The sequence below is a fragment of the Simochromis diagramma genome, unplaced genomic scaffold (assembly GCF_900408965.1).
Source record: "Simochromis diagramma unplaced genomic scaffold, fSimDia1.1 OVJJ01000348.1, whole genome shotgun sequence".
NCBI classification, from domain to species: Eukaryota; Metazoa; Chordata; class Actinopteri; order Cichliformes; family Cichlidae; genus Simochromis; species Simochromis diagramma.
Genome location: NW_024386755.1, coordinates 2,105,355 through 2,118,611, shown reverse-complemented (window position 1 = coordinate 2,118,611; position 13,257 = coordinate 2,105,355). Strand labels below are relative to the sequence as shown.

The 13,257-nt window shown below is 42.1% G+C and overlaps 2 protein-coding genes across 2 annotated transcripts; one reads left to right on the top strand and one right to left on the bottom strand.

Moving 5' to 3' along the window:
• The first annotated feature begins 68 nt into the window (after positions 1 to 68).
• On the top strand, positions 69 to 7,167 carry ap1s3a (adaptor related protein complex 1 subunit sigma 3a). The gene is made up of 5 exons (XM_040025055.1): positions 69 to 750; positions 1,604 to 1,782; positions 4,922 to 5,030; positions 6,324 to 6,461; positions 6,552 to 7,167. Exons 1-5 carry the CDS (start codon positions 628 to 630, stop codon positions 6,585 to 6,587), a joined length of 585 nt encoding a protein of 194 aa, XP_039880989.1. The 5' UTR covers positions 69 to 627; the 3' UTR covers positions 6,588 to 7,167.
• scg2a (secretogranin II a) lies at positions 6,929 to 10,771 on the bottom strand. Its single transcript, XM_040025027.1, has 2 exons — positions 10,660 to 10,771; positions 6,929 to 9,192 (listed from the first exon to the last, which is right to left on the bottom strand). The coding sequence occupies exon 2, from the start codon at positions 9,182 to 9,184 to the stop codon at positions 7,301 to 7,303; it is 1,884 nt and encodes a 627-aa protein (XP_039880961.1). The 5' UTR covers positions 9,185 to 9,192; positions 10,660 to 10,771; the 3' UTR covers positions 6,929 to 7,300.
• Positions 10,772 to 13,257: the final 2,486 nt, after the last annotated feature.

The following is a 13,257-nucleotide window of genomic DNA, read 5'->3' as shown; positions in this document are numbered from 1 at the left end:
AAAGAAATTGTAAATATACACGAAAATATAAAATAGAAATATACAATTAAAAAAAAAACCCACAAAGACATAGGTTACCAAGCAGTCATCATGAATTCCGCTAACTGATAGCTAGCCCAAAAAAAAGCTAGTTCTTTCAATTTACAGTTAGGTTTAAGGTAGCCGTGTTTAAAGGGGAAAAACGTCTGATAAGTTAATAATACTGAGGAGTTACATTAGTTGATACTAAGGAGAAAAAAATACACAACAATTATGAGACAAAAGTCTGACAAAAAACCCCAACTGACAGCCTGCTACAGAAACAAAGAACTATGGCATTTAGCTATAAGTTAAAATGCTGATTTAAAAGGAAAATAAACTGAAACTGAAACAGAAGCCATAGTTTTAGCTTTTCTCTTATATTTGTGATTGAGTGACCCCAAACTTTGCTTGACACTGTTGCAGTATGTAACAGAGGCTGCAGCTTACATTTCCCACCAGGCTGAAGTGTACTGTATACCCCACCTGCAGCCCTCTGCCTGCTCACCTGTCTGAGTGCGCCTCCTCTGCAGCCAATCAGCAGCTGCAGAGTAGCAGGGCGCGGCTCTTGGCTGGAAGAAGGTGGGAGCGGCAAGGATTTCTGGGTAGATGAACAATGTCGCTACACTTGAGAGTGCACACGATCCTGCAGTAAGTGAGAGTACTGGGATTCTGCGATTACAGGGCTTAATTACAGGGCTACAGGGTTTCATTTGGGCGGCTTACAAAATGGTAAGTAACCTGTGCCCATAACTGGATGTACTGAGGTGGCTCTATCCGCTTATAGGCAATGAAATGCATCAAATTATTGGCTCAGTGTATCCAAATTATTGTTTGTGTGTGTTGTTTGCTTCGTTTCTTTTTTAACCTGAGATCAGCAGATTGTAGGTTGTTTGGATTTGTATATTATAGCTGTATAATCAGTTAATAGCAAGAACTTCCTCGTTCAGAGGTCATGAAATCGGTAGGCATGGCCCAAACGTTTTTAAGAAGTGGAAATTAGAGGAGAAAAAATTGTGTGAGCCCTCTCCTCCTCATGTTAGGATAACTAGACTTTGGGTAAAGCCCAGATCCAGTCAGACAAGTAAATGAATGCAAATCTGTGGTGCTTGAGTTTCTTTGGTATTTACACAGCATAGAAAATAATTGCATCAGGGTTAAAAAGTGTCTGATTCAGCAAGTATTGTTCCACACATGGCTATTTTTACTCCACACGTTCTCATAGTCACCTTGTTGCAGGTAGAAGCAATGCTTTGTGCAGCTACACCCCAGGGCAAAGAGCTTTCATTAATTGCTGTTGCACAACACAACCACTATATTTACTGTGTTATTGCACTCAAAGGTGATTTAGAGGTGTTATGTCTCCCTAGTGATCTTTACACATGTCTAGTTGGCAAATGTAATTGCGGTTTGGCACAGCCACATGCAAAGGCAGGTATTACCGTTCACTGCTTCGCTCTATGTTTGTGTTTCTCTGAAAAGCTACACATTAACCACTTTTTAGCTACAAGCAATGTGTTTGCAGGGCTAAAAATGACTAAACCAAAGTCACTGTTTTCTGCTCTTCCATCCGCTTTACCTTCAGATGCGCTTTCTGTTGCTGTTCAGTCGACAGGGGAAGCTGCGACTGCAGAAATGGTTCACGCCATTAACAGACCGGGAGAAAAAGAAGGTGATCCGGGACATGATGATGCTAGTGTTGGCTCGTCCGCCACGTTCCTGCAACTTTCTCCAATGGAGGGACCTCAAGATAGTTTACAAGAGGTGGCGGCACAACACACGGCTCTTTATTGCTTAATGGTTAACGTGCATGTTGCCTTTGCTCATACTTCAAAATTGCACACAGAGCCAACACACTTGTTATCAGCAGATAACGTCAAGATCTAGATAAACACACAGATCACAGATGACCTAGATTACAGGTGGGGAACACAGTCCAATAAGGAAAGATTTTTTCTATATGATGCCTTTAATGCCACATTTCTATTGAGACTGGGCTTTATGGTAAATGTTGAGAAATTCACAATAGATCCAGTAGTTATGGAAAAGAACGGACAAGAGCTGTTAAAACATCTACACATGCTGTATTTATTTGGAGGTTCTTCACCTTTCTTTTGTTTGATATGATTTCTGTCCTGGAAAGATGCAACCAGTCACACTGATGTTGAAAGCACACCCTCTTTCACTTCTAAGATTTTACATATCAAGGCACATTACACGTCATTATTTACTTAACAAACACTATGCAGATTCTCTCTCTCTCTGTCGCCTGTAGCAGCAATAATTTGAAATAATGGCTTTCTGTGTGGCTTTATTAGTGTCACACATTGTTGAGGAGGATTTTGGCCCAATAACCTGCTCAACCCCTGAGCTACAACCACCCACTGCTTATCTGAATCATATAAGCTCATCTAAACTACCATAGGGTAAGAGGCAGGATACACCTTGAACAGGTCTCTAGTGTGCACCACCCCCAAACCCCACCCCTGTGCATTACAGCCATATATCGCCACTCCAGTCTCGTCTGTCAAAAGGACATTGTTTGACAAGTGTTGTGATTTGTCCAGGCAGAACTTTGCAAACCTAAGTTGTGCTGCCATGTTCTTTTTAGAGAGAAGAGGCTTTCTCCTAAAAAACCTTCCAAATAAAACATACTTGTTCTTTCTAGTATCTTTCTCATTGCATTGACCTGAACTTTGATATTTAAAGTTAAATGCCTGTATAGTCTGAGATGTAGCTCTTGGGTTTTTTTTGCAGTTTCTGGCCTATCAAGACTGATGAATGGTTGCAACTTTTGTGGTCTTTGTGTCACACTTTGATAATTTATTCCTTATGGAGAGTATACTTTCTTTACTTAGAAAGAATGTTGTGATCATCGGCTGCAGTTCTGTTGCTATGCTTACCTATGCACTTTTTTCTTCTTGAGGTTGCTCATTTCAACACTTAAAGTGCTTCTGCTGTCTCTCTGATGGACTTGTTTGTTTTTGCTGTCCAATGATGACATGTTTCACTTGCATCTTGAGAGATTATTTGATTGCATGTCATGGCTTCGCAGCCAAAGTTCCCAAATGCAAATTTATCTTGGAACCAACTCTTTTACCTTATTCACTGGTGAAGAAACAACAAGGAAATAAACTAACACGTGTCCATGAAGCACCTTACTGGTCAGTTGTCTTCTAAAAGAAGTTGCTTCATACACTGCACAGGACCCACAAACTCCCAGGCCTCTGGTAGAGGAACCAAGCTTAAATACATATATACATATTCAATTCAATTCAATTTTATTTATATAGCGCCAAATCACAACAAAAGTCGCCTCAAGGCGCTTCATAGATACAGAGAAAAACCCAACAATCATATGACCCCCTATGAGCAAGCACTTTGGCGACAGTGGGAAGGAAAAACTCCCTTTTAACAGGAAGAAACCTCCGGGAGAACCAGGCTCAGGGAGGGGCGGCCATCTGCTGCAACCGGTTGGGGTGAGAGAAGGAAGACAGGATAAAAGACATGCTGTGGAAGAGAGACAGAGGTTAATAACAGATATGATTCGATGCAGAGAGGTCTATTAATACATAGTGAGTGAGAAAGGTGACTGGAAAGGAAAAACTCAATGCATCATGGGAATCCCCCGGCAGCCTACGTCTATTGCAGCATAACTAAGGGAGGATTCAGGGTCACCTGGTCCAGCCCTAACTATATGCTTTAGCAAAAAGGAAAGTTTTAAGCCTAATCTTAAAAGTAGAGATAGTGTCTGTCTCCTGAATCCAAACTGGAAGCTGGTTCCACAGAAGAGGGGCCTGAAAACTGAAGGCTCTCTCTCCCATTCTACTTTTAAATACTCTAGGAACAACAAGTAGGCCTGCAGAGCGAGAGCGAAGTGCTCTAACAGGGTGATATGGTACTACAAGGTCATTAAGATAAGATGGGGCCTGATTATTTAAGACCTTGTATGTGAGGAGCAGGATTTTGAATTCAATTCTGGATTTAACAGGAAGCCAATGAAGGGAAGCCAAAACAGGAGAAATCTGCTCTCTCTTTCTAGTCCCTGTCAGGACTCTTGCTGCAGCATTTTGGATTAGCTGAAGGCTTTTCAGTGAGTTTTTTGGACATCCTGATAATAATGAATTACAGTCGTCCAGCCTGGAAGTAATAAAAGCATGAACTAGTTTTTCAGCGTCACTCTGAGACAGGATATTTCTAATTTTAGAGATGTTGCGCAAATGGAAGACAGCAGTCTTACATATTTGTTTAATATGTGCGTTGAAGGACATATCCTGGTCAAAAATGACTCCAAGGTTCCTCACAGCGTTACTGGAGGCCAAGGTAATGCCATCCAGGGTAAGAATCTGGTTAGATACCATATTTCTAAGCTTTTCAGGGCCGAGTACAATAACCTCAGTTTTTTCTGAATTAAGAAGCAGAAAGTTAGCGGCCTTCCAGGTCTTTATGTCTTTAAGACATTCCTGCATTTTAACTAATTGGTGTGTGTTATCTGGGATCATGGACAGATAGAGCTGGGTGTCATCTGCATAGCAGTGAAAATGTATGCTATGTCTTCTAATGATACTGCATGTATACTGTAAACAGAATTGGTCCTAGCACTGAACCCTGTGGAACTCCATAATTAACCTCAGTGTGTGAAGAGGACTCTCCATTTACATGCACAAATTGGAGATCTATTAGATACATATACATATATATATTGTTGGGTCTGTGTTTCCACAAGCCCAGCTACGCCCCCGAACTAAGACCTTACAAATTTAAGAAACACAATGACACATTCAACAATTAGACTTAACATATATATATGTATTTTTATATTTCACCATATTGTATTGCATTCTTGTTTTATGACAACATTGTAAAAATGATCACAATAAGCTTTTCTCTTCCTCCACTGCAGGTATGCCAGCCTGTACTTCTGTGCTGGTCTGGAGGACAAGGATAATGAGCTGCTTGCCCTCGAGGTGCTGCACAGATATGTTGAGTTGCTGGATAAATACTTTGGAAACGTAAGTAGAGTTGGATGCCAAGATGCACCTCTGCTAAGATGTTCTCAATTATTTTGGCTAATAACAGCTCTGCACAGGTTGACCTAAGTCACCAGTGTTATACTGGGAGTTATGCAAGCCTCTCAAAATTCTTCTCAAATATTGAAAAGATACAGCCACCGTGTATGGACTCAAGTATGTGATTGTTGGACACCCTGACTACTGGCATTTTTTCTCACTCAGGCTAAATTGGTTCAGCTTTTTTATACATTGGGTGATGTCAGGTGGCAGGCCCTGGCTCACAGCCTGTGTTCAACTTCTGCACATAGATACAGATATGTTGAATGGAAGTTGAGTGCACTTTATGTACTTCTATCAACTTCAGTTCAGACCCCTTGATTAGGTTAAAGGAGCTTAGTCTAAAAATCAAGTACACAGAGTCACTGTGGGTGCCTTTTTAGGTGAAACAGTGCAATGTGGGGTTTTTTTTCATGGTGAGGACAGTAAAAACTCCCTTGCTCAAGCTTGTCAGACTCCCTCTAGTGTCTGTAATCTGTCGCTGCTTCAAAACACTTTGAAGCACTCCTGATTTGACTAGACTTAGAAATCAGCTGAACCTTCTTATTTACAAAAACCAGCCAATGAGAACGAGTGGTTTGCGTTCTCAATGCAAAACACTGGGAGGTTAATTTGTTTGGGAAACAAACTGACTTGACAACAATATATAAAAGTCTGCATATATGTATTTATTTTTCCTTGTAATTCTTTCTTTCTTTCATATATTTGCAATTTCTTTCTAAAATTTAATGAAATTTAATTGGTGGTTTCATCCATTTAATAACACTTAAATAACTAAATAAGTATCATTTAAAAAATAAACTGATAGTTAATTAAACTTGAGTTTGTAGTTTGAGAGACATAGATGTTTATTGATCGGTAAAGAGTTGGTTTGTAAAACATGTATCAACATTATCTAAATGCTTACAGTCACAGCTGATGTTCATAACACATTTTTTCAGGAGTGCATACAGATGAGAGCAAAATGATCACCCACCTATGAAATTTTAAGTTTTTATCAAATTGTTTTTGTAATATTTAAAATGTACATTCCATATTCCATAATAGTTATTGTGTACAACAGTATGTAATTCACAGAGTTATTTTTTTTACACACCCTAATGATTTAAGCTGATTGCAAATGATTCATTAACATTATTATCGTTTGATTGTTTATGGTAAAACAACTATTCAGTGAAGTGTTACGAGATGTATTCATTTCTCTGATCTGATGCATGCTGTGTCGTTCTTTTTCAGGTGTGTGAGCTGGACATTATTTTCAACTTCGAGAAGGCTTACTTCATCCTGGATGAATTCCTCATGGGAGGAGAGATCTTAGAAACCTCCAAACTGGCCGTGGGTATGTCTATGGAGGAGGCCGACACACTCCAAGAGGTATATTAAGCTTTTGTCAAACATTTAGCTAGTGCAAGCTTTGCCCTGACTCTTTGAAAATTCATTCTTGTGGCTCTTATGTCACCACAGACGATGGAAGAATACATGAGCAAACCTGCCTACTGAGCCAAGAGAGGACGGCGGATGGTTCACATTTGAAAGCATGAAGCGAGATGTTTATCGCTTGGCAGTAAAGACTCTTTCAGGGTAGTGCTGTGGTCATACAACAACCACAAACCTGGTGATATTTTGACTCAGGTGTGAAGAATAGTAATGATGTTTGCATCTGTAAGTGCCTTTGAAGGCTCATATTTATTAATCTCAGGGTTTCGTGACAGGTAAGTGACTGAAATGAGCCAATATCACCTTTTTCACTTAGTATTAGTTGTTTTGTGACTTTATTATATGTTAAGACCGATGCTTTGTGTGGTGGTGAGCAAATGGAGAAACACTAGACAGTAAGGAAAAAAATAAAGTCAATGCTTTATTTACCTCAGCTATGTCACATATGACCACATTTAAGAAAGAATTACCAAAAAAAACACAAGTGAATCTAAAGGATCCAACACTGGTTTTGATTGTGTGTGCGTTGAAATGTAAGGCTGGTGAGACACGTGTACTCATTAAGTGTTGTTTGAGCAACCAAGTCATCTGGAAAAAAACAAAAAGAAAAACATCAAGAGAATGTCCGAACACTTACATTTCTGCTAATAAACAGGAACGTTTGTAAACCTACAGAATAACTAAAGTTGACTGCATGTTTTATTCTTCAAAATACTTTATTTTTCTTCCTTCCACCAAAACAATAGAGAATTATGTATATATATCTACAGCCTGATTTATATTCCCGGGGCAGTTTTGGCATCGCTTTCCTCAGTTTCTGGGTTCAGATAGCTCAGCAGTTTCATCATTGCCTCATTCTCTAAGCCTTGCATTTGAGCGTTACTGCCCCTCTCGTCACCCTCAGACAGTTTCTTTTCCTTTGGGCTATTATCTGAATCCATTTGATCAAAATATTCCTCCATGACCTTTTCAAAAGAGCCTGTTGCGCTCTGGCCAGCTTCCTCCCGCTTTTGACTCGCCTTGTTGTTCCTGTACGCAGGTTTGGGGTACTGTGCCAGCATCTGAGCAGCTAGATATGCTGCCAGTTCATCCTCATCCACGGTGTCATCGTAGTCATCTTTGAAAGTGCTGGGAAGGCGCCTTTGCGTGGGAGTGGATTCCCCAAACACTCCCGTAGGCTGACTGTGAAGTCGTGACAGTGAGCCTCTGTGGTGCTTCTGCTTCCTGATGGGATTCTCCGCAGCTCCCAGCCCCAGGATTTTAAGGATCTCTTCCGTTCTTAGCTCCTCTGGGGTCTTTTGCGGATAAGGCAGCCGTCTGTTGTAGAATTTTTCCTGAGGAATGGTGTTTATCTTCTTTGAGGATATCTTAGAGAGCGTAGTTTCTCCTCTGGCTAAACCATTGTTCTTTTGCGACTTGTCCTGATTCGTCAAGTCTCCTGTTTTCAGCATGTCCAACAGGTCTTCGGGTGGGATCTGGTATTTTTGGGAGATCTGAATGAGTTTGTAGATGACCCGTGGATCTATGTTATCTCTGTACTGACTCTGAGCCACCATCCTCACCGCCCTCTCTCTTTCCTCTTCCTCCTCTAGCTCTCTTTTCTGCTCTTCCTCTTCCGTTTTCTCCAGCACCTTCAGGAGGTAGTAGTCCACCAGATTTCCTGCATCATCCAGATCTTTTGACCTTTTAACGGGGTACCCTTCACCATCCTCCTCCTCCTCTTCTTCATCCGCATCAGCCCCTTCGTCATTGTTGTCGATGTAATCGAGCCCTCTGTAAGCCTCATATTTGTTCTGCCTCTCCTCCTGCTCGTCTTCCTCTTCCCGTCCTTCTAGTGGACCCCAGTCTGTCAGATCCCCTCCTATATCGTCATACGCTGCATTCCTCGCATTAAACAGATCTTCATCTACATCATCCTTCTCCATGTTGTCCTCCTCATCTAAGCGCTTATGTGTGGTCTTTGGGCTGGTCAGCTTGTCAAGTTCATCAAAAACAGACTGCAGCGTGGCTAGGTTCTGAGGTGTGTACTTCTCCTCCACATTCTCATTGGTACGTTTGTATGGGCTGTCATGCTCCAGCCCCTCCTCGTCCTCTTCCTCATCCCCCTCACCTTCCTCCTCATCCTCAAACATTAAGGGCAGCTTCTTGTGAGGCGTGATGCTCTGTTGTTTCTGCTGCACGTACACCCTGTGCTTCATGTCTGTCCTCTCTGCGCTGGGACGAAGCAGAGCAGGCTTGGAGGCCTCCGTCTGCTGGAGCGTGCTGAGCACAGCCTGCAGCAGCTCTTCACTCTTATCCTCCCTTCCTTCCTCGTCCTCCTCTTCCTCATCTTTGCTCTGTGTAGGGTTGGAAGCAAGCCTCACCATGGCACGCAGCTTCTCAGCATCATCCATGTGGCCAGCATCGGCAACTGGAGTGAGAGGAGGGTCCACATTGGTTCTTTGACGGAGGCTCTCAATGTACTCCAAGGCTTTCAGCATATCTGCGTTAGGAACCTGGTGGACATTCCTACTCTCTGATTCACTTCCACGAAGTCTATGCGCCCTCAGTGAAGCCCCATGAATGCTGGAGGAACTGAGGAAGAGAAGGAGCAAGAGGAGGTTGGCAAAACAGACAAGGAAAGGTTTGCCTGTGGCAGAGGTCTCAGGGAGTGACGGCATGGTGACGCCTGTAGATGAAAGACAAAAGAAGCACATGTCAGCTCTGACCTTTACACGGTTATACCTAACAGGTTCTCAGTGGTTACCGCTCTGGCATTTCTAAAATGCCTTCTGCTGTCATTGTCAATTTAAATGTCTGCTTTGATGATAACAGCGCAAACCACAGTGACATCTTTGGCGACACTGAGTCCATTTGTTTGTCTGTGACAGGGATGACTGGTGCTCTGATGGAAACCAGGTCAAACACCTTGGAATAAATGTGAAATGTCAGGGAAGAAACTATTAAATTACTGCTAGCCTTTTACATCCGCTCTGCTCTGCTGTAGTTAGAATCAGGGAGGGTGTGGGAGCGGTGGTGGGGCTCCCACTAAATATGATTGCCCTCCTAAATGTCATCTACCCCCACCCTTAGTAGACTACATTTACAGAAGTACTTACAGATTTAAAGATTTCGGCCTCATTCACTCCTATTTCAGACTGTATTCTACTGAATTTGGGAAACAAATACTGCACTTCATACTCCATACCATTTTTTAAATTAACAAAAAATCCTGAAGACAGACAGAAGATTGAATTGTTTATTTTATTTTATTAACCTGACACATTTGAAGTGTATGTTAATATATTTTTTACAAAGTAAAAATACGTAGTAGCCGTGACTCTGAGTGTAAATCACTGTGCAGGTCAGACACTGTTTGTTTTCCCTCGCTGATATTTGGAGATCACACTGGAATGTGCCGCCTGTTCGCCAGCAGCGGAACAGCAGCGGGAACAGCAGCGCCTTCCAGCTCCCGTCTAAAATCTCATTAGACATCGAATTGCTGCTCTCCGTGAGTCACGGCCCTTGTTGTCAAGGTAACCCGGTAGGGCTGATGTTCCCATGGAATCTCTCCTTTAGCCCGAAAACCTCTGAACAACAATTTTTTTTGCATTTTCTGACCTTTTTATTTTTCGAACTTTTAAGTCCGCACATAAATGTCAGCGTTCATTAAATCATACTTACAGAATAATTTTATTTCTTCCATTTCATTTCTCTCACTAAGACAAGAATTGTGTCTCAGTGAGAGAAATAATAAGGACATAGAGAATAACAGAGAATAATAAGAACACGAGAAAAGACCAGAAGTGCTACGGCATCACAAGCACCATATTTACGTCTCCATCGGTTCTTCAAAGCTACATTTAACTTGCTCGAACTTCAGCAAATATTATGGTTAGACTAATGTTTACATTTGCAGCACTAAAAGTTACTCTTAAAAGCCACAGAGGCTCCGAAAATAACCTGGAGCGGCGCGAGAACAAAGACACTCTGCGACCAACACAACCTCTGCTCCTCAACATCTGTAGCGGCGCATCAGGTTGGCAAAAAAGCGAAGCTCTTTTTAAACGACTGAAAAGCCCGCTCTCTGTTCGCGGCGAGAAAAGAGAAAAGCGCGTGCGTTAGACGGCATGAGCACAAACAACAGATAGCTCACCTCTGGAGTTCAGTTTCTGCCGAGGGTCGGGAGTGAGCTGAGCATCTCTCTGCCTCGCGGTGCGAGTCTGGATTTCAGGACCGCGGAAAGCTCCTCGCGCTATTAGAGGAACCACCTGACTCGTGCGTCAGAGAGCCAGGAGATACGCAACACACCCACGCGCACGAGTTCACTTACATTAAAAACGCCCAGCACGCGCACGCGGGTATTTCATTTGAGGCAGCCAAACAAAAGTGCTTCTGTCTCTAAATACGGACTGAAATTAGTTCGTGCAGCCATCATCACAGCTTATAATAGAGATGCATAAAGCCCCGTATTTATAGGGCTGCCCGGGGTATCACAGAGCGCGACTCAGGCGGTGTTTGAAATTCAGTTTCCTCTGAGAAACCTTATTGTTGTTGTTCAGATGTGGTGGAGGAGGAAGACCAAGCTGTTTACACTAACTCACCTTTTGAGGGTCCATTCACCGTTAAAATCCTAAATGATAGGGACTAAATGAAATCAGAATGTATGAGTTACCGTGTGCCTGCGCTGATTATATAGTGCGCTTATAGTGTGTTTACCAACAGAAAGTGTTGAATGGCTGCTGTCATTGTGTCTCTGCTGCAGCACAGAGGGACGGAGACAGTTAAAAGTCCACCGATGACTCACATACGGACTCCGCCAAAGCCAGAGACGGGCGGGGTGACAGAGGGACTGCGGAGGTGTGTGAGGTGTGTGTGTGTGTGTGTGTGTGTGTGTGTGTGTGTGTGTGTGAGAGAGAGAGAGAGAGAGAGAGAGAAAGAGAGAGAGAGAGACAGTGCCGTCAACCAGCGTGCACTATGATCTCTATTTATTTTTGGCTGCCTGTCAAATCTTGTCTATTATAAATCTGTGTGTGCGTGTGTGTGTGCAGTGCTTGCAGTTTCATTCATAAATCCACTGCTTTGCTGCGTTTGATTTCAGTTCTGGCTATCCTCCACTGACTGGGCTGTCTGACATTCAGTGGAGCTTTTCTTGTTTTTTTCGCTTTGTCACAGCTGCAGTAAAACGGTTCTCTGGGTTTTTCAGCATCCTCACAGTCCTTCCTCACAATGACTCACAAAGCCTGACACAATGTAAACAAATTAATGTGATTTAAAAAGCCCAATTCTTCTTCTTCTTTTTTTTTTAGTAAAACATTTGTCAGCACTTCCATTTTCAAGCTTTTCAAAACATTATACAATCTGCTTTAAAACCCTTTTGTGTTTAAAATGTGTATGTACATGGGGTGGGAACTGATGAGTCATACAGCATCTTTTCCCATTCATTAAGGAACTTTAGAGGCTCACTGTTGTCACATTCACAACTTCTAGAAGACACTGTCAGGGCCAAGGGAGTAAAAGAGAACCAGGACAAAGGAGCTAATTTTTATCTCATGCCTCCTTCAGCCTAATTACACCCTCCCTCATGGATAACACGCACACATGCACCCATCCACACACTGTGCCACTTTTGTACTGATAAAGCCCGAGCTGTCTGACTAATTGCTTGTGGTTGTGTCCGTGGAAAGATTACTGGTAAACAGAAACCAATTACAGCTCAGTTCCGCTCCCATTTCCACCGCCTGTCCACAGAAAAAGACAAAGTGCTTTCTCAGGTCAGATGACAAGTTTCTCATTGGCAATTAGAATTTCCTTTTTTTCATACAGCTGTGTTATGTCACACTTTTTCAAAATGGTAATTTATTTATGTCGTTTGTAACGTGGTGAATGTGAAACTTTTTCAAGCACAGGATTGACTTTGCCGCACTGACTTCTAGCTCAGGTTGCAGTCTCATTACACATTATGTAAAATAATTGGGCTGAGTCTTTGTTCCAGCCGTCTCTCACAAGGGCGATTAAGTTTATTCTGGCGAACAGAAACTTAAGTGAAGAGGAAGTTTAGAAGGTTCTCTTTTACTTTAGTTTGAATAAAGATGGAAAATAGTAGGCATATAATAATATATTATCACTTCTACTTCTTATTTTTAATTCTTTGATTCTAGTGACTTTACAAAACAGTTCAAAGTGATATTTATTTTTCTTATACTTGACCTTGATGCAGCCCTTCACTTCATTCACTGTCTGAAACAAGCAGCAAGTTGTATCAATTATTTTATTTTATGTTTATTTCTGTAGAGACCACTGCGCTGATTGTAACTAACCAAAAGGATCTTGAGCTGGACATGTTAAGATTATCACTGGGAGTCACCAGAATGAAAAGGATTAGAAATGAGTACATAAAAGGAATACAGAAGGACAGCTCAGGTTGAGTAGGTTGGAGACAAAGTTAGAGAGGGAATGCTGAGATGGTTTGGACATATGCAGAGGAGGGACATATCAGACAAAGGATATAAAGATGGACTGCCACCAGGCAGGAGGAAAAAAGGAGGATCACAGAAGAGGTTAATGTATGTAGTGAAGGAGGACATTCAGAGGGGTGGTGTGACAGAGGAGGATGCTGGTTCGGATGAGATGGAGGCAGATGGTCCACTGTGGTGACCCCCTAAAGCGAGCAGCTCAAAGTAGAAGAAAAACAGACAAGCATGTACCATGCAACATACCACAGCATTCATAGCCTAAGCTAGTTAGGTTTTTC